A 23,910-nucleotide genomic window follows, 5' to 3' on the forward strand; every position below is an offset into this window, starting at 1 on the left:
CGTGTACTCTACCTTCCTCACCACACGCTATCACGTGAAGAGAAAGCACCGCACTTGATGCCCTAAACCAAGCTTTTCGGCAGCTCTAGCGCAGGCTTGGCATATTATCATATGCTTTGACAGCCATATGCGTGGGGATTTCAAGCCCTTTGTAAGGTTATTAATGGCCCACGGGGCTATCCAGTGAGGACATGATCCCCGCTTCGGCAAGCGAGATCCGGGAGGATCTTCGGTATGCCCCACTATGGGAGAGGGTATATAAAAGCACATTTTCTCCTCCTCTCGTTGGTATCCAACCTCTCTTTATTCAACAGCTAGACAGCTTCGATTACAATTGCATTGATATATTCTCCCCTCTAACGAAAATGAGCTTTAAACTGAACCCCCCGTTTCGTGCTGAGCATCTGGGCTCTCTGCTTAGGCCCGAAGAGCTGCTGAAGGCGCGGATGGCCTTCGAGAAGAAGGAGCTCTCGCCGGAGGAGCTTAAGACGGTTGAGGATAAAGCTATCGAGGAGGTTGTAAAGCTGCAGAAGGAGGTGGGGTTGAAGGGAATCTCGGACGGAGAGTATAGGTTAGTGGATGAACGTACTGTTTCGTTTATAGTAATTGAAAGTGCGGGCTGACGAGATATGATATGTAGACGTCATATGTTTTTCGACGGGTTCTTTGACCATTTGGAAGGGTTTACTTGTAGGTACTCTGTTCAACCAAGGAATTGATAAATATATTGATTGTGGTGTAGATGTTGCGGAACCACCGAGGGAGATCTTCAAGGTAGATATCTGCATAAATTCTCCAAATTATATTATATCTGGACTAACATCGATACCCACCATTAGATGTACGTCCCAGACGTTAGCGCTTTTCTCCTCAAAGGAATGAAACCCGCCTCTACAACTCTCTGTACTGGTAAAATAAAGTACGCAAATACTCCCCTAGTATCACCAATAAACCAACGCTGACTTATCCGTAATAGACATGTCAAATCTGGCTACCTTCCTCAATTCGAGGCCCTTAAAGCCCTAGTTGAGCCCTCAGAAGTAAAGAACATTAAGCTCGCCCTCGCGGCCCCAGAGTGGTACCACTTACGCCATGGTGTCTTTCCTTCCGCCCCCCCACTACTCTAAGTAGATTTACTAACGTCCCAAAGGCGAAAATGCCTACGACAAATCCATCTATGCCAACAACGAAGAGCACTTCAACGACATCGCAGTCGCATACCGCACAGAGCTAGAGATCCTCTACGAGGCGGGTTGCAGAAACATCCAGTTCGATGACCCGCTGTTGGCGTACTTTTGCGCGCAGCCAATGCTAGATGCAATGAAGGCTGAGGGCGAGGACCCCGAGGCACTGTTTGATGTAGGTTCCTCCTACGTGTCTTTTCTTTGAGGATAACTAGGGGAGATTGCTGATGGTTGTGGGTTGAGTAGAGCTATATCAGGCTGTATAACAACTGTCTCCGGGACCGTGCGACGAAGCTGCCGGATATGACGGTTGGCCTGCATCTGTGCCGAGGGAACTTTAGACATAGTGTGCATTTCTCGGAGGGCGGGTATGATGCGATTGCTACTAAGCTCTTCAATGAGATCAACGTGGATGTGTACTACCTTGAATACGACACTGAGGTATACTACAGACCCACCCCAATATCCACTCCCCATCTGCACCGCCATACTGACCTCTTAATAGCGCGCGGGAACATTTGAGCCCCTAAAGCATCTCCCCACAAACAAAACCATCGTACTGGGCCTGATTACGAGTAAGTTCCCGCAATTGGAGGATCTCGAGGAGATGAAGAAGAGGGTCTACTCGGCGGCGGAGACAATGGCAGCTGGAAAAGCCGAGAGCAAGGAGGAGGCGCTCCAGAGGATATGTGTGAGCCCGCAGTGCGGGTTTGCGAGTCATATGGAGGGGAACCTTGTCACAAAAGATGATATGAAGAAGAAGATGCAGCTGGTTGTGGAGCTGGCGAAGAGTATTTGGTCAGATGCGTAGATAGTGTAGGAGCGACTAGTTATGTGAATTTATGGTAAAAGATTGGTTGTACTTTTTGGAGACGTGGTCTCCTGTCTTGGGAGGTGTTGAGCTGCTCTTGTGAACACAATATAGGAATCAAAGAAGGAACTGAGGTCGGGGTGAGGTGTCGTAATGGATACACTTACCTTGTCAAAGTACTAGTCGATCCTGCCTATTGTATTATCCGATACCACAGATGTGCGATAAGATACCCTAACTACATGTAACCCTAACTAACCCGCACGCACCCCATTCTTTTCTTCTTGTCGATTACACACCAACGCAACCTCTATCATGTTACCTTGTACTAAGTAGCATGTGCTAGATTTTGATCTCTTGGTTTTAGAGACCAAACCATGAATACTTGTAGTTCCATCACGAAATATCACTCGACGCACCTCCTCCTAACGTAGGAAACCTCCGAATAGCAGCTAGTATTACTTACACAAAGCTCGTTACCCGAATATGAGTATGCCTGCGACTAATCGTCGGCGCAGCCTATCCGAAGAAATGGGCAGTGGTAAAGGACATGTCGATAGAGTGGAAAATTGAAGCAACGTGCGTACTTTACTTGATTACACGCGCGTAGCTATTCCATGGCCCGTCAATGCTGACCCCCCTATAATAGAGGAATTAAATTTGTGTGGGAGATCTATTATTTGATAAGAGAGATAACAAGATCTGTTAGTAGAGCCACACAAAACTTGCTTTTTTCTGGGGGGTCAGCATTTCACTGACGGACGATGGGATAGATAGTGATGTCTTTATATGTGAGGCCCGTACAATAAAACTATACAACGCCTCTACACTTCTATTTACGTCTGGGTGTTGAATTTCCTTGGGCTTTGGGCCGTTCAACGTTTGTTAGGTTTGGCTTACTATGTAGATCAGGACTGATAAAAGAGGATGTATGACTTTCTCCTGCGCCTATGCCAATAAAAGCTATTAAGTTACATGTACATGTAGTCATTGGTCCACACATAAAAATTCAAAAAGAACAAAAAGTAGTGTAATCATAATATGAATAGTATCGTACTCACACCTCAAGCTTGATTCCAGGGCTTTTGATGGTCGAAGATCAAATACATGGTGTCTAACTAACTAGATATGCAGTCTTGGTGTGCTTCAACTCACTCATTAGAAAGTTTTTCCGGTGTCCGAAAATACATAGATTATAGATGGTTCTTTAGGAACTAACGCCAAGAGATATTATACTGGAAACCTGTCAACCACCCACCGATACTTTAATTCAAAAGGATAATCTCACTGGTCTTACAAATTTTTCTCTAGTGCTCTTAATAAAAGCATTCTATCTCCCCTCTAAGTATTTATTTCATATTTATACTCAGTACACCCATAAGAAGGCCCATTACAAAGCCGCAGTATTGAACGAAAACCGATTGTGTTCTTCACTACTTGTGTACGCCTATATAGTTACCTGAATCACGCATGAGTACATATGTATTTATGTGTATAATCGAACCGAATACGTACTCGGAGTAGGCAAGAAGAACCTAGAAATAACTTTTTATAATAGCAACCTCTAATTCAAATAAAAAGCTACACCAAATTGAGTCCCTGCTTTCAGCCCGCATTTTCAGGTCCTTATTGCATTATCTGCCCTGCGTAGAGTACATACAAAGTACTTCATGATGTTCTAAGTACAGCGGTAGGTAATAAGTGATGGAACGGCCTGAGACACAGTGATACCTGTTTTAGGTAAAACGCCACCAACATACGGTGTTTGCAGGTATAACTGTACCTCAGGGCGTTCCATCACTTATTACCTACCGCTGTACATGTACTTGTTGCATGGAATAACGTTAATATAATATCGGCATTAGCATATGCTATCCCTAAAGTAAGTGCAGCAGAGCCTGGTGGCTACTCTTCAATGCTGGGAGCTAGCAATGACCTTCATAAGTCTCAATAATATATCGAGCACAGCATCCTATTTAAGTGCTTGTAGTTGAGGTTGATATCACCAATCTGGTAACAGGCCCGTTGATCCCTGCATGTACCGGGGGTTGAGGGTAAGTACTGAGAACCCCTTTTTGGGGAATTTTAAAAAGTGAGGGTTTGTAAAGGAATCTGATTGGGCTGATATAATTAAAATGACACTTGGCATCCAAGCAGGTATTTGGACAGTCTGCCCTGCAGCTTTTGCAACGCAGCCTCCTCAACCTCTTTTCTACTCCTGTTCTTTTCGAACTTCACCAAAACTTCTTTGATAACTTCGAATCAGTACTCAGGTGAACCTGTGAGCAAGGGCTATTCAGTGGTTATTTTTTTGTATTTTTAGGAAAATATTTGAATTTTTAAGTGAAGATAGATAAAACGTCTCGGTATTTTTTTCCACCATATAAATTTTGAGGCCAAGGCCAAAATTCATTGGCTGCTTTTGGTTACCATGGGCGGTTCCAATACAAAATCAACCAATCCTTCAAGGCTTCTCGGTATTTAACGTGCACACCCGGTACCTGTCCCACCCACAAACGGTTAGGACAGCGTGCAGATCACACCCACGCGGCTCGCACGATGACGACCTAAAGCTTCAAACTTGAAAGGCCACGCGCGACGAAACAATTAAATCACCTCAATCTCGTTAGGAGAGTCGAATTACCACGCAGAGCGATAGTTACCTAATCACAACCTAATAGAGCGTCCACCACGGGAGCTGTTTGAGCGACGGGTTTTCAGAATGACCGCTCAGTTTCTCACCAACGAGCTCACAAACCTAGTGCAAGAGGCGAAACGGAAGAATTCGGATCTGAGACATGTGCGATAATGCTACAGTACACTTCCGAGCTCGGGAATAGATGATACTGACAGGTGGTAGGCTGCGGAGAAATCGTTGTCGGATCTAAAGTCGCTGAGTCCCTTAGCTGAGGTAGCTGCCGGTATTTCAACGCAAGCCCGGAGGTGTCTCTTTGTTGGAGCTGATAGTGTGCTATAGAGCTATCTACGAAACCGGGATTTCTGTCGCCGTTCTTGATCGCCTGTGGCACTCGGAATGCGAAGTTCAGTACCATCGGGGTGGTGTGTCTACAGCGATTGATTCTTTCAAGAGCTCTTGCAAAGGTGCTGCCCACTTTTCCGGATTGTGAAAGTAGAGCCGTTAATGCTTACTTTTCCTGTAGTCGAGATTGCGAGAAGTTTTGGAAGCGTTCAGAGAAGCTGCGAATCTGGGTACGAAACAGTTGAAGGCTCACTAGTAGAGGATAGAGTTAACCGGGCTACAGGTGTCGAGATCCAGCTCAAGATTCTACAAGCGCTACCACCGCTATTGCAAAACTATGCGGAAGACCTGAATGGAAATCTCCTTGGAGAAGCACTGCTAATATGCTCGATTCTTCAAGGGAGTAAGATGGGCGTTGTTAATAATACTGCCGCCGCAAGTATGTTATCTCGCACAGTCTGAAGATGATATTGCTGACACCTCCCAGCACTATCCCAGATCGTAATTTCCATATTCGATAAAGTAGTCTCAGAAGATGAGCGTTTAACAGAAACCGATATTCACACTGTTGGCGAGGCACCTTGCGATGATGGCCTTATACCTCTCCGTCCTGCAGCATTTGATGCATATCGTGTCTTTTATGATCTTTGCCTCCTCACAGAAGGCCATCGTCCTCAATTTCTCCGTTTCAATGTTCTTCCACAGCCCTTCGGACTAGAACTTATAGAATCAGTTCTTACCAACCATCCGGACATTTTCCTAACGCACCCAGAACAGGCATATGTTCTGAAGACAAGAGTTTCACCACTCATCATTCGTTCTTTAGCCGATAGGCTCAACTTCCCAACAACAGTAAGAATCACTAGGGTACTTTATATTCTTCTAAGAAGACATCTTAGTATTCTCAGTCTTGAATGCGAGGACGCGTTGAACCTTCTCACGCAGATGCTAGACCCTGACGCTAGTGCACCTTGGAAACGTGCCCTCTGTATGGAAGTCTTCCGTGGAATCTGCTCAGAGCCTACCCTTGTCCGTAAAATATTCGCCACTTATGATGCTGTGGAGGGGCGCAAACCCATCATGAAAGAATTGATGGGCGCGCTCACGCGTCTTGCAACTGAACGGCCTAGCATCATAGGCCTGGGTTCACAATCCACAGTTCCAGTTGGTGCACAGGCACTCAAAGACCTTTCCTCCGAGCAAGCTGCATTAGAAGCGGGTGGAGTTGCTGGAATTATCGGTGGTGCAGTTGGGCTTGGGGAAGTCCAGGTTGCGGGATTGAGTACACAGTGGAGTTTAGTTAGGGTCCCGTGTATTGATCAACTTGATAAAAGTGAGCCACCCGCTATGCCAGAGAGTTATGTCTATTGTCTCGGTTTGACTTGTGTCAACCTATTCTGCGAGGGGCTTGCAAAGTTTATCCTTCCACTCACTATTCCCGGCGGCGAAAGTAAAAGCGGAGGTTCCAAACGGCGGGGTCGAGGCATGCTTCGGACTGGAACTGTGTCTCTCGTGGTAGCCCCCGGGAGCGATAGTGAAGCAGCCGAATCACCGAGGACTCCCAGCCCGACGGCGACAAAGGGTGCGGTTCTAAAACGCAAGCCAGCCCCAAGAGTGCACCGAATCCCCATTAACCCACTCACACTTGAGAACCATCCTTTGGCCGCGGAAATTACGATTTCTGCTGCGATAATGGAGGCTTGTTGGCCAGCAGTCCTGGCAGCGTGCTCTACCTTTTTGTATGCGACTTTAGATAATGAGTTTTACCATGGGCTCGTAAGGAGCTTTCAGAAATTTACGCATGTGGCTGGGTTACTGCGACTTACGACGCCGAGAGATGCATTCCTGACAACGCTGGGCAAGGCAGCAGTTCCGAGTAATGTTATTTCTGCCAACGTTGACGGTAGCGGTAGCAGTACTGCTGGATCCAAGGGTTTACTCAGTGTTGATGCTGAACGTGGAGCTCCTAGTCCTGGTCTAAGGGAAGAGACAGCAGTTGGACTTAATAGCCGGAACTTGCTATGTCTCCGTGCATTGCTAAACCTTGGTATTGCCCTCGGTCCAACCTTGGAAAAAAGCTGGAGTATCCTCCTTGAAACCCTCCAGGGTGCAGATTATGTTCTCTTTGCTTCTTCGAGGAAAAATGGGCGACAGATATCACTCTCGGCACCAGGAGGAGGGTTATCAAGAACCGACTCAATGAAGGCTGAGCACCAGGGAACCCTCATGACAAATGTCGGTCCTGAACTCGCTGCCGTTGAACTCGCAGCAGGGAAAATGTTCGAGTCAACTCGTGACTTTCCCGATGATGCGTTTATGGCCATTCTTGCTGCAATGTGTAAACTTAGTGACGGCGAGAGCGAATCAGGCGGTCGGGCAAGTGTGGAGAAGCCCCGCTCTCCGGCCTTTCCTGGCGGCCACAAAAGGATCGGGAGTGTGTCGTCCTTTTCGTCTCAGGCTGTGGTCACAGATAACGCCTTTGCGCTTGCAAAGCTCGGCGAGCTGGCAATGATAAATATGTCACGTCTCATTGGCCCCAATCCCGCAAGCACAGGTTGGGACCTTCTTGCGACCCATCTTGCTACTGTAGCTGGGAGCAGGGACCGCGGAAACCCAATTCGTATGAAGGCCGCAGAGGTACTGAACGAGGTTGTAGTCGCAGCGGCAAAGACGGTTGGGCTAGAGAGCACAGAGAACGTAGCAGAGGTACAGAGGAGGATTCTAACGGCGTTGAGAGAGGGTGTCCGAGGCGGTGAGGGTGTGGCACCAGACGGAGGAGTCAGAGCCACAGAGGCAGAGATTGTGCGGATGGGCTTGGAAGCGTTAAACGCGATACTTGAGCATTCGGGACAGAGTCTGATCGCTGGATGGGAGATTGTGTTTGAGATAATCACGGGCGTATTTGATTCTAGCATAGTATGGCGGCGGGATGCGGCCCTGCCAGTGGAAGATGCGCAGCAGGAAGGAGCCAAAAGCACAAAGAGTCCAAAGCTTATTCGGGGCTCTTTCAGCTCGCTGGAGCTCATCTGTAGCGACTTTCTGGCAAATCTGCCGACGAGCTGTGTGCTTGTGCTTATTGATGCGCTGTTTGCGTTTTGTAGCCAGAAGGATGATCTGAATATATCACTAACGACGATAACGTTTTTCTGGAACGTGAGTGATTATTTGCAGACGAAGGGCGGGGGTGCTGAAGGGGGCTCTGTGGGCAGGGCGGAGAAGGAAGAGGATTTACTGGAGATTGTGGAAAAGGGAGAGGGAGATAGCCATAGTGCGTTGTGGATGTTGCTGTTGCTGAGGCTGACGGGGGTGAGTGGTGACCGGAGAGCAGAAGTACGGAACGGTGAGTGATCGTTTTTTCCAGTTTTTGATTGAGAGCTAAACGCTGATGAGATGCGTAGGCTCAATACAAACGCTATTCAGAATATTCGATACCTACGGGCATCAACTTGGTCCGCAGGCGTGGAGCTCTTGCCTGAAGATTGTGGTCTTCAAGATGATGGGGATCAATCCAGCACCAGCACCCACTGGCTCTGACGTTGGCGTCAAAGCAAAAACGAGTGAATTCAAGCAATGGGACGATACAATCAATCTCGTCCTCAGCGGAATTGGAACATTGTACTCAAACTACTTTGATATCTTTGCGCAGCAATCCGAGTTCCGAAACACTTGGAGCGTTTTCATCCACTACCTCGAGAATCTCCTCTCCCGGCGGAGCTTTGAGGTCAACACAAATGTCTTTACAGTGCTCAAGCATGTCCTTGAGAAAGTCTCTCAGCCCGAGAAACTAGACCAAGCAAACCGCGAAGATGTCTGGCGCATGTGGAGCGGCCAGGGCATCAAGCTCGTTGAAGGAAACGTCGAGACCTCCCGCACAGGTATCCAAGAGACTCTGACAGCATATGTGGACTCCTTTAAGCCCCTTTACCGGCTTCTCGAGCCTACTCTCGACGCAGAGATGGCAGGCCGTACACTCGCTATAATGCGAGAGTGCATCATCTTCCCCGATGCGCCCTCATACTTCCAAGATATTGACATCCTCACGCCCCTGCAAGCCGTCATCCTCGAGGTCGTGCAACTACTACGAACCGACATTCCGGACGTGCCCAGCTTGGTTCTGAAGCAGATATCAGAGTTCAGTACAGTCGCATACGACACCAACCTACATGCAGGTATCGACAAGAAGGGCGTGCGCATCCCCACCTATATTGCGCTGGCGACCCAGAGTATGAAGATCATTGAGACGGTAACATTGCAGCACATTGAGAACCGAGAGATATATTCTAGCGGCGCCCTAAAGAGCGTTCTGGAGGCGCTAGGTGTGCCTATTAGCCTCAAATACAATTTCGCACCGCAAACAACGAGCTCAGTTAAGCGGCCTAGTCAGTGGATACCCGCGACTACAGTCGTGTTAAGGATCTTGACCCGCGCACTGGCGGCTATGGATTCGCTGGAGATTGCCGAGGAGAAGGTGTGGGAGCTAGTGATACAGATCATTGGCTCTGTTGTCTCGGCGGACACGACCAGCGGTGTCGGTGAGGTGACGCTACAAATGGATGAGGATTTCGATATTAGCTCCTTTAAGCAACTTAGAGAATTAGTTGTGCCGCGGCTAGGGAGGTCGGTGGTTCCAGATAAAGTGGTTAATGAGTATGTAAGAAGCGTCGTCAGGAGCTCACTTCTATATGGCATTGGCGACCTTGATATGGATGGAGGGGCGCTAGAGGGGCTGAAGAGACGGCGGCGCGGTATCACGAGCGAGTTGGTTCTAGAGAGAAGGGTCAGGATGAGCTACGTCTGTCTCGACGAGCTATTTGAGCTTTCCAAGATTGGAAGTGATGGTAAGGGTTCCTGCCGTTAGTTTGGTCAACGAGGTGCTAACTTGTGACGCTAGATTCGCCTGAGTTGCAACGACTTGCTGCCGCCGCCGCACCTTTCCTAGTGCTAAGAGCCGGGCTAGTATTGCAGCACTACATCTCTGTATGAACTTCCCTGACTATCAAATGACTTTTGGAACTAACAAAACTAGGACCAACCACTACGGGGGCGGATGCCGCAGCCCGTCGTCCAGCGCAAAGAGATGCTCTACGTCCTCAAGCGCCTAGTCAACCTTGAGTCCAGCTCGAAATCCATCTCAAAAGAATGTAAGTAGCACGTCCTCCCCACGACACACCACACCACACCGCCAGCTAAGCTAAGCTAACAAATACTCTAGCCCACCTGCCGCCGTCGACGAAGCAGCACCTGTTCACGCTGTTTCCGCTCATCTCGCAGTGCATTGCGGTCGCGCAGGGCGACCAGGAGCTCCTCACGTGGCTGTCGAGGGCGCTGAATGAGATGGGGATGGCGTTTGGTGTTTGTTAGCCGGTTTAGTTTAGTTGGTTTAGTTATAGGGGGGGGGAGGTTGGTTAGGGGGCTTGGTTTTTTTCTTTCGTTCTCGTTGGCTTGTTAGAGTTGTAGACAGACGTCTGGGCATCTGAGGAATCTATATCTGAAATCTGGACGGGAGCAGCTGTGAAGTAGTTCGGGGCAGAGAGGGGGGATGAGGGGAGTTGGGGGGGGGGGGGGGGGTGTTGTAGATGCCACGTTACGCTAGAATTGCAGAATCAAAATCAAAAGACAGTCATAAAAACACACACACATATCTAAATATATAAATATTACTGCTATTCTTGTTTTGTGCATAATCCTCTTTTCTCTCTCTAAACCCTCTTTCACGAAGGCCGGAAGCCCTCGAAATACTAGAATGGCATGGTGCGTTAGCATACATGCAGGAAAAACTGGTGAAAGCGATCATTACCTTCTTCCTAAAATTATTCAACTCATCAGCCGTCGCCTTCCTCGGCGCCCCCTCCGCAGCACCTTCCTCCCGAGTCTCCTTCACCGGCGCCACGCCCTCCAGACCCTCATTCCCGGGTTTCCGCGAATACGTTAATAGCCTCCGCGACCCTGTGCCCCCCCCCCCACACCTACTCAGCACCTCACACCACAAGAGCCAGAAAGAAAAAAAAAATGGGGAGGAACGGTGAGCGAGCATACACTTATTAAACACCTGCACACACACACACACGAGCTCCATCTGCGGATGCGTCGGGATGTCAATGCCCTCGACAAAGTCCTCGTTGGCCGTCGGCATCCAGAAGCACAGGCGCCCGCCGTCGACCAGGCGCGCGGCCGAGAAGGCGAGGATGTCGCCGAGCATGGCCGTGAAGCTGTATGGCCGCTTGGGGGGCACGTAGTCTGGCTGCCTGTTTGGTGTGGGCTCTGCGTTAGTTTAGAAAAGGAGTTTTTTTTGTGTTGTTGGGGGGGGGGGGGGGGGGGGAATATGTGCATACAGGTGCCTCAACACCCCATCCCGCACCACCGCCTCCCGCCCCTTCTCGCGATCCCGCGATCCCAGCACCTTCAGCCCCTCGCGCACGCCATACGGCGGATCACACACAACCGCATCCAGAAACCTCCTCGCCGCAACCGGGCTGTTGGTCAAGTCGCTCACAAACCCATCCACATAGCCGCCCACCAGCCCATACTGGACGAAATTATCCCTCACGCCCGGGCCGGCTGGCTTTCCGCGGATCTGGCGCCCGTCAATGTCGCTCCCCCACGTGGAGGCGCCGAAGGCGGCGGCGGCGACAATGAACGAGCCGGTGCCGGCGAAGGGGTCGTAGACGAGCTTGCCCGGCGCGGCGAGGGCGAGGTTGGCGGTGATGAGCGAGAGGGCGGCGTCCATGCTGGTTGTGCCGATGTAGGTGCGCTTCTTGAGGTCGTAGGTGTCGGGGAGGTTGCGGGCGCCGGCGGATAGGCGGACGCCGAAGTGGAGGGTGTGCGGTGTGGGGGCGCGGGGGGCGTAGGACTCGAGGAGGGTGAATGTTGTGGTGGGGTTGTGGAGGGAGATGGGGCCCGTGAGGGGGAGGTAGGAGAAGGTGTTGATGAGGGCGAGTTGGGCGGCGGCGGTGTGGGAGGCGTTGTAGGTTTCGATGGTGAATTTGAAGGGGTGCGCGGAGAGGGCGGGCCACAGGTGCGAAGTGCGCTGGCGGATGGTGTCGTGGAGGGAGGGCAGGGTGGGGGCGGTGGCCCAGAGCTCGTAGAGGGACTTTGTCAGGATGCTGCGGGAGACGAGGGTGCGCGCGGAGGCGCGCGAGGGGAGGAGGAGGGTTGCGTAGGGGCTCTGGGGTCATATATTAGCAAATTGCACTATAGAGAGAGCTTGTAGAGGAGGGAGAGAGAGAGAGGTATACACACATCGTCGCTATACCCCGTCCACACAACCTCAATGCCATGCAGCACCGCCAGCGCGTCAATCTCCGCCTTTCGAAATGTCTCGTGGATCTGCGCAAAGTGGATCAGGCACTCGATCGGCTCGTCGTCGCTCAGGGGGATTGGTATCGACATTCTGCGCTGCTGCTGCTTCTTTCTTTCTTTCTTTCTTTCTTTCTTCCTTCCTTTCTTCTGTGCTGCTTCTTCGGTGTGGTTTGGTTTGGTTAGTGGGGCTCCAATGGTGGGGTTGCCGTTGATAAGCTTTTTTTTTTTTTTTAAATCTCATATCGCGCCCTTAGTCAACAGAGCCGCAAACGTCAGGGGGTGCTCGTTACCATCATGGATTCTCACTCGGTACGTGTTGTGGGTTAGGGTTAATTGGTTTAGGCGGACAGCGGAAAATGGACGGATGCATCGCCATCTCGAACCCTAACTCTAAAGTTCCCATGTGGGGGGGGGGGGTGTTGTGACTGCGCTGTGGGATGATTCTTTCAAGCTGTCGAGAGAGAGAGCAGTTTGTTGGTCTGTGCTGTGACGTGCATGGACAGGCAGGAGGCAGGAAGCAAGAAGCAGGACAAGCAATCGTGCATGGGGCCAATGGATTGCGGGGGAATAATCCGGAAGAAATAATGGCTGCACGGAAAGCACATGACCAGCTAGCTGTTTTATTGTGTGCTGCTGCTCTGCAGCCCTAGCTGGGGAAGCTAAGCTAAGCTAAGCTACATAAGCTAATGAAAAAAATAAAAAAATAAAAAAATAAAATAAAAAAAGTGAGTTACTGTATGTATGTCGGATATATATGAAAAGCTACATGTGTCTATCCAATGGATCGCCCCTAGGGCCTAGGCTCTCCACCCCGCCCACCACTCCACTCCCCTCCCCTCCCCTCCCCTTCCCCCCCAAACCAAACCAAACTAGAGTACCTAGCCCAGCCAATCCTACCAGTCTGGAAAATCCAGCGCCATTTCCCCCGCAATCGCCTTAGTGTACCGCTGCAGCAGCTCCAACTGCTCGACGATGTCCGTGAGCGCGGACGAATAGGCGTACTCTACACACACCCAACCCCCCCCCAGTTAGCCCCCTTCTCCCCACTCACCCCTCTCCCTAGGCCCCCGCCGCGCCCCCCCCCCCCTCTCCCCGCCCCTAACACACTCAAAAAAGAATCATTACGGTACTCACGATACACATCCGCCCACCTCCGCGACCCCTCCGGCCGCGGCCGCACCTCCGCCAGCGCCTCATCCTCCTCCTCAATCTCCGCCATGCGCTCCAGCAGGCGCTTCCGCGCCGCCGCCGCCGACGGCAGGTACATGGGCACGGGCCGCTTCGCGCGCAGCGCGCCCGCAAGGATGTACAGGTTCATCAGGATGCTCGCCACGGCGTCGCGCCGCACCGACAGCATTTTGCGGGTGAACTCGTCGGTGCCTACCAGGGAGGGGGGAGAGTTAGGGGGGACGTGGTTCCACTGAGGATTGGGGGGGAAGGGAAGGAATGGGGGGGGGGGGGACAAACCGCCGTAGAGGAAGGGCTGGAAGAAGAGGGATGATTGGCGCACTTCGACGATGTGTTCGAGGAAGCGCTCGCAGCTGTCCATGGCGGCGCTGTAGGGCGCTGTGTTGAAGGGCCCGCGTAGGCGCTGCGAAGGGAAGGCGTAAGCTACGGTCAATCTGGTGCTAGCTGCAGGGCTCCTCCCCAGACAGACGTTGGGTGGGTGGGTGGGTGGATCAGAGATGTGATGGATGTGCACTTACTATCTCGTGTCTGGTCATTTCCAGCAGCTCGCGCATGCGGACGAATCCTGGGGAGACAAAAAAACGTGAATGGTTAGGTAGGGCCCCCCCCCGGATAGACAGACAAGACAGACAGCAAACAAGACTTGGTGCACCCCCGATTCGGCAAGACAGCCAATGGATGGCGCCCGCGATCGACGGGAGCTGCAGCAAGGAAAGAATTTGGTGGGGGAAAAAGCAAAGTTTATGTGCACATGTGTGTTATGTAGGGAAGGTGAAAGAAAGAGAAGAAAAAAAAGTGTTGCTTCAGCTCTCAGACAGGAGGGGGGGAAAGTGAAGTGAGGAATTGAGGTGAGGAAGGATGCGAGGAAGGCAATTCGAAGCAGGGCGGAACGAATCGAAAGGGCGGAAAGGATGGATGCGCATGCGTACCTTCCCTCAACCGCGCCTCCTGCATCTCCGAGCGCTCCAGATCCTCCTTGGTGGGCGCCGAGTCGGCGTCGTAGTAAATGTACCTGCAGTTCTCATTAGCCCTCTCCCATCCCCGCCCTCCCTCCCCGCCATCCCCGCACAAACACAAACCTCGCAACAACGCCGCGATACGAGATGCCCAGATTCAGCATCATAAACGACAGGCTCTTCCGCAGCTCATGCCGCGCCACAAACGGCCAGATGACCCAGTTGACCACGACGGCGCTCACAATGCCCACAATCAGCGCCGCCCCGCGCGTCCACGCAATGCGCGCCGACCCCGCCGCCGTGCCCGTGCCCGTGGCGTCCGCGGCCGCGTAAGCGCTCACCGAGACGACCGAGAAGGCCACGCACCCCATCAGCCCCGAGCGCGGGTGCGAGCTCGCCGTGAACCGGAAGACTGCGCAATCAGCCTCGACCCTCGCCCGCCACACACACACAAACACAAACACCGGAAGAGGGCAGCTTACTGCACGCCGCCATAAACACGGCCATAAACGCCCCCACCACCACGGGATTCCCCCCGCCCGCCCCCACCGCCACCCCACCACACACCGCGCCCACCGCCGCCGCCACGCTCCTCGCCACCAGATCCCGCGCGCTCCCGCCGACGCGCGGGTGCATCATGAACCACGCGGCCACCACGCTCCACCAGCTCTCGTTGGCCACATACCAGCCCCTACTCGCGGCCGCCCACGCCGGCACGCTCAGCAGCCCCGTCACCAGCACCACCTTCACCGCGAAGCGGCTCTCAAACTGCTGCAGCCGATGAACCACCCGCCACGCCTTGAAGCGCGTCGTCTCGTGCTCCGCCGTGGTGCCCGGGTGCGTCGTGGTCGTGGTCGTGGTCGTGGGGTCGGGGTCGGGGTCGGAGTCGGAGTCGGTGGTCTTCGAGAGGATATCCGGGCTCGGCGTAAACGGCAGCGAGTGGTACCGCGCCATGGCCTCGTCGATGCGCTGCTTACTCTTAAAGTAGTACCCCGCCGTCAGCCCCCCGCGGTCATGGCGCACCTGCGGCGACGCGCGGTAGAGCGCCTGCGCGAGCGGGTAGTCGGGGAGATAGACGCGCTTGCGGTTGCAGCCGCGCTCGAGGGCCAGCACCTTGGTGACAAGCGGGAGGATGGACTCGGCGGCCTGGCGCACGGGGTGGATGAACAGGAAGAGGCTCACGAGGTCCGGGTGCGCCGCGTAGGAGCTGGGCAGGTCCGGGTGCTCCATCAGGCGCGTGTCGGCGGCGTCGAATGCGCGCAGGGCGGCGGTGAAGGCTGTGTGCGTGGTTGTGAGGGTGTGGGTGGTGGTGGTGGTGGTGGGGTGGCGGAGGAGCTCGCGGTGGTGCAGGAGTGTCATGAGCGTGCTGTCGCAGCTTTTGAGGACGGAGGCGGAGGCGGCGAGGAGCGCTTGCGTGGGCGCTGCCATGATGCTGCGGACCAGCGTGAGGTGGGCGGCGGTCGAGGAGGCGAGCGAGTCGTTGTCGTTGTCGTTGTCGTTGTCGTTGTCGTTGTCGGCGGTGGCTGCAGCAGCTGCGCCGGCGGCGGTGGTAGGGGAAAGGTCAATGATCACCGCGTCGTCTTCCTGGTCTGGCGTCTTAGCGGGCGCGGGGGCGGGCGTGTCGAAGAGGCTGGCGTCGGGCTTGATGGCCATGATGTCGCGGATCACGGCCTGCAGCAGGTTCCGCAGCTGCAGGGCGTCGGCCGGCGCGAGCGGCGACAGGATGAGCTCGCTGCGCATGTCGCGCACGGCCTCCGAGAGGTTGACGAGCTGCAGCGACATGTGGCGGTGCGTGGCGGGCGAGTATGCGCGCTGCAGCACGAGCCCGTCCAGCGCCGAGAGCAGCGCTTTGTGCAGTGCGGTTCTAGCACGCAAAACATCACCATCATCAGCACAGGAAAGCAAAGTAGTAGATTGTAGATGTACATGGAGAGAAGATATAGAAAAACATACGCAACAGCCTTCCCGCCCGCCTCCGGCGCAACCACCACATTCACAACCGCACACAGCGCCAGCCCGACGGCCCACGGCACGCCCCACTCCCCCACCCTCCCGCGGTCCCACGCCCCGCGCGCCGCAACCGTGCGCACGTCCACCAGCACCAAGAAGAAGAACGCCAGCCCCGCGCTCATCATCGCCTGGTACACGCGCACCAGCGAGCACCGGATCCAGCTGGCGACGCCGATGAACACGGCGATGAACACGGTCAGCACGCCGCCGTACCCCGCCTCGCTCGACGCCGCGACCTCGAGCGCCAGTGCACCGACAGCGAGCCCGAGGGCGCCGCCGACGGCGCAGGACACGGTCCCCTCGATCTGTGCGCCGAGGGTACGCCCGGGGTGGTTGAAGAGTGCCGCGATGAGGATCCAGTAGCTGTAGGGCCCCAGCCAGGCCCGGGTCGTGGGCACGAGACATAAGACATACGCCGCAAAGTAGGCCAGGAAGCTCTTCCCCAGCGCCACGCCCTTGCGCGTCGTGAAGACTAGCTTCGCAGCGTCCTTTGCGTCTGCAATCTGGGACCGCACCCACTGGGCCGCTGTTGTGCGGTGGGCGGAGAGCGACGACGGGCATGGCGGGTCGTCGGCGTCCTGCTGCTGCTTGATGGGGCGGTAGAAGGAGGCGTCGAAGAAGCCGTCGCGCAGCTCCTCGACGCCGTAGGTGTTGTATTGGTCCATTTCGAGCTTCTCGAGCAGGTGCTGGAGCTGCAGGGTGGAGACGGAGGCGCGCGGGGAGTGCGTGGTGGGCGTGCGCGCTTGCGAGGAGTGCAGGCCGGAGTGCGTGGAGCGGTAGGAGCGCGGGGTGCGGTGGTAGACGGAGGTGGTGGCGCGGTAGGGGCGCTGTTCGCGCTCGAGGGTGAGGGCGTCGAGGTGGACGTGGAGGGGGGGCGTGGTGGTTGTCGGGGTGGACATGGCGAGTGAGGTGGGGTGGGATGTTGACTAGCTGTGTTAATAGGTTGTGTGGATAATGTTTTTGTAGAATTTCAGATATGTTGGCGGAGGGTTTGGTTGGAGGTTTAGTTGGAGATCTAAAGAGGTTAGAAATCTTGAGATGAAGTTGCGTTGCCTAGATCGGTGGGGGCGAGCTCGAGGTGATTATGGCAATTGAGAGGATATAGAGACGCATGCTGATGCGGTCATATGTAGTAGTAGATCCGTATCCAATATCCGCGTGAAGCCCAGAGTGCGAGCGCTCGTGAGGATTCCACTGTTGAAGTCAGTCTTGCAATGGAGTGCAACGTCCAGTCAGAAACGAAATTTCCATTTCGTGAAACCTCAGGCAGGTTGCTCTCCCATGCCATCCGTCCATCCATCCCCTTGGCGCCAAGTCTCTCAATACTCTAACTCCAGGTGTGCTGCGGAGTGCGGACCAATGGCGGCATGGCCGCATAAACACACTACAGACACAGATCAAGTGGTACAGGGAGGGAGGGTGGGTGGGGGCCCGATTTGCCAGTAACCTGGTTAAAGAGTGAGTGCTTCCAGATATTATTGACTGCTTGCTAGATCCAGCACACACGGACAGCGCTTTTGTTTGTTTGTTTATTAAGAATATGTACTGTACATACTCAGGCAGTTGTACGCTCTCTAACAATCTGTTTCTGTTTAGGGTAACATGTATGTATGTATGGAAAACGAACATGCCACGGACGCCTTGAGCTCGCGTTTTGACCCTTCTGAAATCTCCGAGTGATAAGAAAACGATAGAAAAGAAAGCCTGAGGCGTTATTACCCCGCCCCCTCATTGCATAAAAATAAAATTGAGTATGGCTATTTCCGACCTGATTTCCTATTTTGACGCGTTGGTTTCATCTTCTCTTTAGCTCTAGACATGAGCCCGGGCCTACGTTGCGGGGGAGCATGATGGATTCCTTATGCCTTTTTCCCCAGAGACGGTCATTCCTCATGGAAAAAAACCTAATTTCACTCGAGGAATTCCTTTCTATTTCTCCTAGCTGGAATGATTCCCACGATCCGGACTCCTCCCGATTTGTGCCAGCAGCCCAATTGCAAATGTTCCTCTCGATGGATTGGCCGGTCTAGAGTAATCTAGGGTTCGGGAGCTAGACCGGATTCCACCAAGCTTACTGTTAGGTAGGAAGTGTAGAGTGCTGAGCAATTTTATCTTTCCTTGAGGGCATGTATGCAGCGTTACCTGCCTGTTATGGAGCACGTAGGTGTGCTGTGACGTTGCCCATCGAGAAATATGAGGTCAGTCAGTCCAACAAGAATGGGTTTTGGGGAATCGATGGGAGAACAGCAGAGAAACAAAAAAAAAAAAAAAAAAGAGTCAGAGCGTTTGCGTGGGACAGGAAACAAAAAAAAAAAGAGGTGTTCCGGTACCGTGGGCGGAGATGTGCATTATATTAAGCTTCCCATGAGCTGTTGATGGAAACCGTTAATCCCCAATCGTATTAATACCTGGAGCTCTAAACACCCTCCCCCCAATGGCCCAATCAGTAATAGGTGGTTGGGAAGCTCGAACAACGAGTAATTGACCTGTGATCCCACCGGCCACTGTTTGTTTGGTTATATAGAACCAATGGATGGCCGGGGCATTTAAAAGACCGTCTCGACATTCGTTCACAGCTTATGAACAAATGCTGTTTCGATTCCGTGGTTTTTTCTGAGCATACATACATACACGTCCTGCTGCGGCTGAGCTTTCCAGGAAGGGTTCGATAGAGTCATGTCGATTGATGAGTCCTTCCAGTCAGTAGCATCTCGGAGGCTAGGTACCTCCAAGCTGCAACTGCACTGCAGGTAGAAAGGAAACCTCAAGAGAGGGGTGAAGGTGAGGGGAAATTCTGAATGTCCAACCTCCCTCCCCATCATGTATCAGGTTAGTTTGATACCTCTCAACCTTGAATGCGATCATCTATGTACTTTTTTTTTTTCTTTTTGCCTATTCACACTTGACAGAACCATCCAACCCTCGTTATGCCTGGGGGTTGTACTCTAGAGTGGAGGGTCAATGCTTGCTCGTTGTTTATTTGCGGGGACCCAAATCGGGAATCGGACGAGATGGGGGGGGGGGGGGGGGGACGCCAGCCAGAACGAGAGATGGGCACTGATGGCGAAACTTTCGCGACAGCACATTACCGATTGGATGGTAAGTGACGTCTTCTGCCGGGAGACATGTTTCTGTCTTTTGTTTTTGCCCCCAGAATCTACAGTCTACTGGGTGGGCTATCTGGAGGAGGGAGAGGGCGGCTGAGCCGGCCGGACATCAAGGCTGCCATAATAATATTTACCACCGGTGACCGTTCTTCTTCGCGGTCGTGTGTTGCTGTGGAAACCAACCCCACGCGCTTATCCTGTTTACAGGAAGAGCGGTGTCAGGTGTACGTGACATGAACGTGTTTAAGGACGTTATTTGAGCCATTGAGGGAGTGATGATTACTGTAGAGAACCGATAGTTTCTCGGGGGTTCAATTGTGCGGGTGTTTGAGAAGGCAAATAAATTTATTTCCGCTGCTACTGTTCCGCTCAATGTCTAGCTACTCAGGCGGAGGGGCTTGCGAGCTGCGGGCGGTCGGGGTGTTCCTTTAGTCCTTACTGTTTCAACAAAAAGGTTATCCCTTGGCAAGTTGGCACGCAAAAAAAACCAAAACCAGCATGCCTTAGGTGCTAAACCTCTTCCTACAGCCGACTCTCCCATCCCATCCCTCCTCTCCACCCCCCCGTTCTCACAACAACACACAAACACAACACATACACACCCTTCTTCTACCCATCCTCTTCCTCCTTCCTTTCCCTTCTTCTCTCCGACACCCAACCTTCTTCCATCTCTCCCCATCCATTCTTCACGCCTCTCCTTTCGTGATTGCTTTAGCACGTTTAATCACGTCTCGTTCCCTTTTGCTTAGCACGTTTCTCGTGTTTTCGTCCTGGGGTTTTTCTCATCCCGAGTCCACACAGTCTGCGTTATAACTCGAGGCTTGTCAAGACACGCCCTTCCAGCAACAATCATTCGACAGGTCGGTTAGTATTTCCCCCTGCTGCTGGCAGTCCAGTCTGCTTGTCCAATCGGTTGTCTGCACGTTTTTTTTACGGCGTCCCCAAACCTCTTGTCATCGATAACGCATCTGATGAATATTCACTGACGTATTTGGCATTAGGTACCCGCTAAATACCGTGCATTCGGAACTAAGCAGAAACATCGCCAAGTCGAAACTTTTTTTAACGATACCCCTTTTCATCGCCACCTTTTAAACCCGGTTCATATCGGGTTTTTTTTTATTCAACACCACCACCACCAACCAAACATAATATGGTGAGTAAACTTTATTCCCCCACAATTTTTTTCAATCCCATGAACGCGAGAAAACGCGAATTTTTTTTACTTTGCAATTTTTTATTTTTTTTTACTTTACCGTTTTTTTTTCAGCCGCGTTGCTAACTTTAATACTTGTTCTTTAGCGTCGAGCCGCCCGCGTTCGCTCAGCGAGCAACATCGAGGCCAATGATGAGAACAAGGCTACTACAACAACCCGTCTAACCCGGGCTAAGGCCGCCGCCCTTTCTACAGATGCTGCCTCCACCAAGTTGACTACCTCGAAGTTGTCCACAACCACCACAACTGCCGCCCAAAACAACCGAAAGCGTGCCGCCTTGGGAGATGTCAGTAACGTCGTGAAGGCTGATGGTGGAGCAGTTGAGGAGAGCAAGAAGGTTGGAGGAAAGAAAATTTCTGGCAAGATTGCCCTGACAACTAAGGCTGCGGCTACCAATGGGGTCACCAAAACTACACGTACCGCCAAAGCTGCACCAATCAAGAATACTGGGAAGGAGGAAGAGGTTAAGAGAACAAACAATGGATCTGGGGTTATGGCGAAGAGCAGGAAGAGGACCACCACCGCTGCTGCCGCTGCTGCTAAGGCCAAGAAGGAAGTCGTTGTTGAGGAAAAAGACGCGTCTTCGGTTACAACCACCACCACCGCTGCAGCTGCCACCACCGTCAAGGCCGTTGCCGCTGTTGAGCTTAAAGTTAAGGTTGATGCCAAGGAGGCCGAGCCAGTTGTTCATGCCTCTAAGAAGATCCGCACCAAGGAGCCTGCTCCTCGTCCTCCTCACAATGATCTCGACGATGAGGATGCTGATGATCCATTGATGGTTTCTGAGTATGTTAGTGAAATTTTTGACTATCTTCGTGAAATTGAGCCAGCCACTCAGCCAAACCCTGATTACATGGACCATCAAGATGAGCTTAAGTGGAAAATGCGTGGAATTCTTATTGATTGGCTCATTGAGGTTCATACTCGCTTCCGCCTTTTGCCTGAAACCTTGTTTCTTGCTGTCAACATTGTCGATCGTTTCTTGAGCAGCAAGGTTGTTAAGTTGGACAAGCTCCAGTTGGTTGGTGTCACCGCTATGTTCATTGCCGCTAAGTACGAGGAGGTTTTCTCCCCTCACGTTCAGTACTTCCGTCACGTTGCCGATGACGGATTCACTGAAGAGGAGATCTTGCGCGCTGAACGTTTTGTTCTTTCAACTCTTGATTACAACCTCTCTTATCCTAATCCTATGAATTTCCTGAGACGTATCTCCAAGGCAGACCAGTACGACTTCCAGACCAGGACTGTCGCCAAGTACCTTATGGAGATTAGCTTGTTGGACCATAGGTTCATGGAATTCTTGCCAAGTCACGTCGCAGCTGCTGCTATGTACTTGTCCAGGATGATGCTTGAGCGTGGACCTTGGGTATGTCTTCTTACTCTTACGCTCTTATTATTATAATCAATGCTAACATATGTTACCAATTAGGATGCCGATTTGATTCACTACTCTGATTACACTGAGGATCAGATCATGCCTGTCTTCCACCTTATGATTGATTATCTTGCTCGCCCCGTCAAGCATGAGGCGTTCTTCAAGAAGTATGCCAGTAAGAAATTCATGAAGGGTAAGTTACATCCATCACACTTCTTGATGTTCTCAAACTAACTTCTCTCTCCAGCTTCCATGCATGCTCGCCAGTGGGCCAAGAAGAATGCGAAGGCTCACGGTATTGATGTCTCTGCTCCGGAGCCTGTTGAGTCTGAGGAAGAGTCCCGGTGATCAATCAACATCTCCATTTTTTACAATCCCATTCCTACCATGCATCATAAATTCAATTCACTCTTTTACATATTTTAATCGGCTGGCGACGACCGACCTTCATTTTTTTTTTCCAGAACGGGCCTTGATATACCCCTTGCCAGAGGCGAACCTTGGAAATCATATACGTCGCATGGAAATGGGTGGGGGAGTAATAACGAATGATACGAGAAAAGGAAGCCGTTTATTTTGATTTGATGGTTAAGGATGGGCTGATGGCGGAATTGTTCAATACGTCATATTATCGTCGTGGGAAAAAAACTTACGGTTAAGGTGTTAAGTTAGCAGATGGGAAACAAATGTACCGTTGATAGGCTTTTTCTTCGGTGTTTCTGTTGCTCTGTTTGTGTACGTGTTGTCTCCTTTGTATTTCTTAGGTGTTGTATCATTCTGTGGTTTTTTTTTTACACTTTTTCTATTTTTTTCTTTCTTTCTTTCGATTCGGTGTGATCGTTCGCGCCAGGGTTTATTCAAGGTTGTTTTGGTCGTTTTTGTCTTTTTATTCCTTGTCCCTATTCAATTTCTCTGGTAGGCGCGTTGAACGAGTTGTATTTGTTTGGGAGGGTAAAAAGGGTATGATAGTCTCTGATTGTCGATTGGGCAATTGCGTCGAGCAAGACTGGTTTCGGGTGAGGCGCGGTTTTAAGTCTCACTGGTACTAATAGTCTGTTAGATTCTGGGTTTGGGGCTACTTTCCCGGGCAGTTTTTCATAGGCCTCATCTGCTTTTTTCTTTTTGTTTCATATCTATCTCCTCCACATTATTTATCAGGGCCACCGGTTCTAATACCTGATCGTGTGCGCCCATGTGTGATATATTACAAACTCCTCTGGCCGCCAAATTTGGCCGAAGTTTGCCCCTCCTCCTCCAACTGCATCATCGTCCGTTTTTATTTGCCTTTGATATTTTCATGTCGTCTGATGTTTGTGTACCACGAGCCGTATACCAAAAACCCAACCACGTTAATGATTCCATCCATCTTGTACGTACAACTGATGAGATAGCCCACTATACACTATACAGGAACCCCCCCCCCCATTTTACTAAGTAATATCTACGTTCATGGTTTTCGAGAATCCTGTCTATCGAGCTTCTTCCACTTCTCGCATGAGTAGAACTAACTGCAGATTGCTACATATGCACTCCCTCCCCCTTGACTTGCCTGAGCCCAGACTGGCAAGGAAGCGCAGGGAACAACCAATAATGCAGGCAACACGGAAGGGAGAGCGAGGCCGTACGCTGGGAGGCTGAATCCCCAAATAGGCACCCACATCTCACTGCACTCTGCAGAGATGTGATGTGGCGGCCGGCCGGTCGAGGTGGTTGGAAGTGAAAGCCAAGGGGGGGGGTTCATACATCTAGTTTGTCCCCAGCCCACGGCAACACTGCGCGCAAA

General features: G+C 52.0%; 5 protein-coding genes across 5 annotated transcripts; 3 read left to right on the plus strand and 2 right to left on the minus strand.

The window, feature by feature from the left end:
- Positions 1-365: 365 nt before the first annotated feature.
- On the plus strand, positions 366-1,995 carry H6S33_007446 (uncharacterized protein; the record flags this gene model as incomplete). Its single annotated transcript, XM_044838796.1, has 8 exons — positions 366-571; positions 641-690; positions 743-774; positions 840-919; positions 977-1,095; positions 1,151-1,359; positions 1,431-1,625; positions 1,690-1,995. 8 exons carry the CDS (start codon positions 366-368, stop codon positions 1,993-1,995), a joined length of 1,197 nt encoding a protein of 398 aa, XP_044688982.1.
- A 2,722-nt stretch (positions 1,996-4,717) lies between these two features.
- H6S33_007447 (uncharacterized protein) lies at positions 4,718-10,336 on the plus strand (the record flags this gene model as incomplete). Its single annotated transcript, XM_044838797.1, has 10 exons — positions 4,718-4,795; positions 4,856-4,916; positions 4,973-5,097; positions 5,157-5,205; positions 5,259-5,414; positions 5,463-8,315; positions 8,374-9,813; positions 9,867-9,952; positions 10,002-10,116; positions 10,188-10,336. The coding sequence occupies 10 exons, from the start codon at positions 4,718-4,720 to the stop codon at positions 10,334-10,336; spliced, it is 5,112 nt and encodes a 1,703-aa protein (XP_044688983.1).
- A 350-nt stretch (positions 10,337-10,686) lies between these two features.
- H6S33_007448 (uncharacterized protein) lies at positions 10,687-12,364 on the minus strand (the record flags this gene model as incomplete). Its single annotated transcript, XM_044838798.1, has 5 exons — positions 10,687-10,713; positions 10,773-10,921; positions 11,012-11,220; positions 11,308-12,140; positions 12,215-12,364. The coding sequence occupies 5 exons, from the start codon at positions 12,362-12,364 to the stop codon at positions 10,687-10,689; spliced, it is 1,368 nt and encodes a 455-aa protein (XP_044688984.1).
- Positions 12,365-13,167: 803 nt separating this feature from the next.
- Positions 13,168-17,327, minus strand: H6S33_007449 (uncharacterized protein; the record flags this gene model as incomplete). Its single annotated transcript, XM_044838799.1, has 9 exons — positions 13,168-13,277; positions 13,409-13,654; positions 13,742-13,865; positions 13,981-14,027; positions 14,392-14,474; positions 14,542-14,830; positions 14,901-16,282; positions 16,372-16,791; positions 16,843-17,327. 9 exons carry the CDS (start codon positions 17,325-17,327, stop codon positions 13,168-13,170), a joined length of 3,186 nt encoding a protein of 1,061 aa, XP_044688985.1.
- Positions 17,328-20,688: 3,361 nt separating this feature from the next.
- Positions 20,689-22,475, plus strand: H6S33_007450 (uncharacterized protein; the record flags this gene model as incomplete). Its single annotated transcript, XM_044838800.1, has 4 exons — positions 20,689-20,691; positions 20,838-22,118; positions 22,182-22,320; positions 22,375-22,475. 4 exons carry the CDS (start codon positions 20,689-20,691, stop codon positions 22,473-22,475), a joined length of 1,524 nt encoding a protein of 507 aa, XP_044688986.1.
- Between the last annotated feature and the right edge of the window lie 1,435 nt (positions 22,476-23,910).

This window comes from Morchella sextelata (genome assembly GCF_020137385.1).
Source record: "Morchella sextelata strain SCLS chromosome Unknown scls_23, whole genome shotgun sequence".
NCBI lineage: Eukaryota > Fungi > Ascomycota > Pezizomycetes > Pezizales > Morchellaceae > Morchella > Morchella sextelata.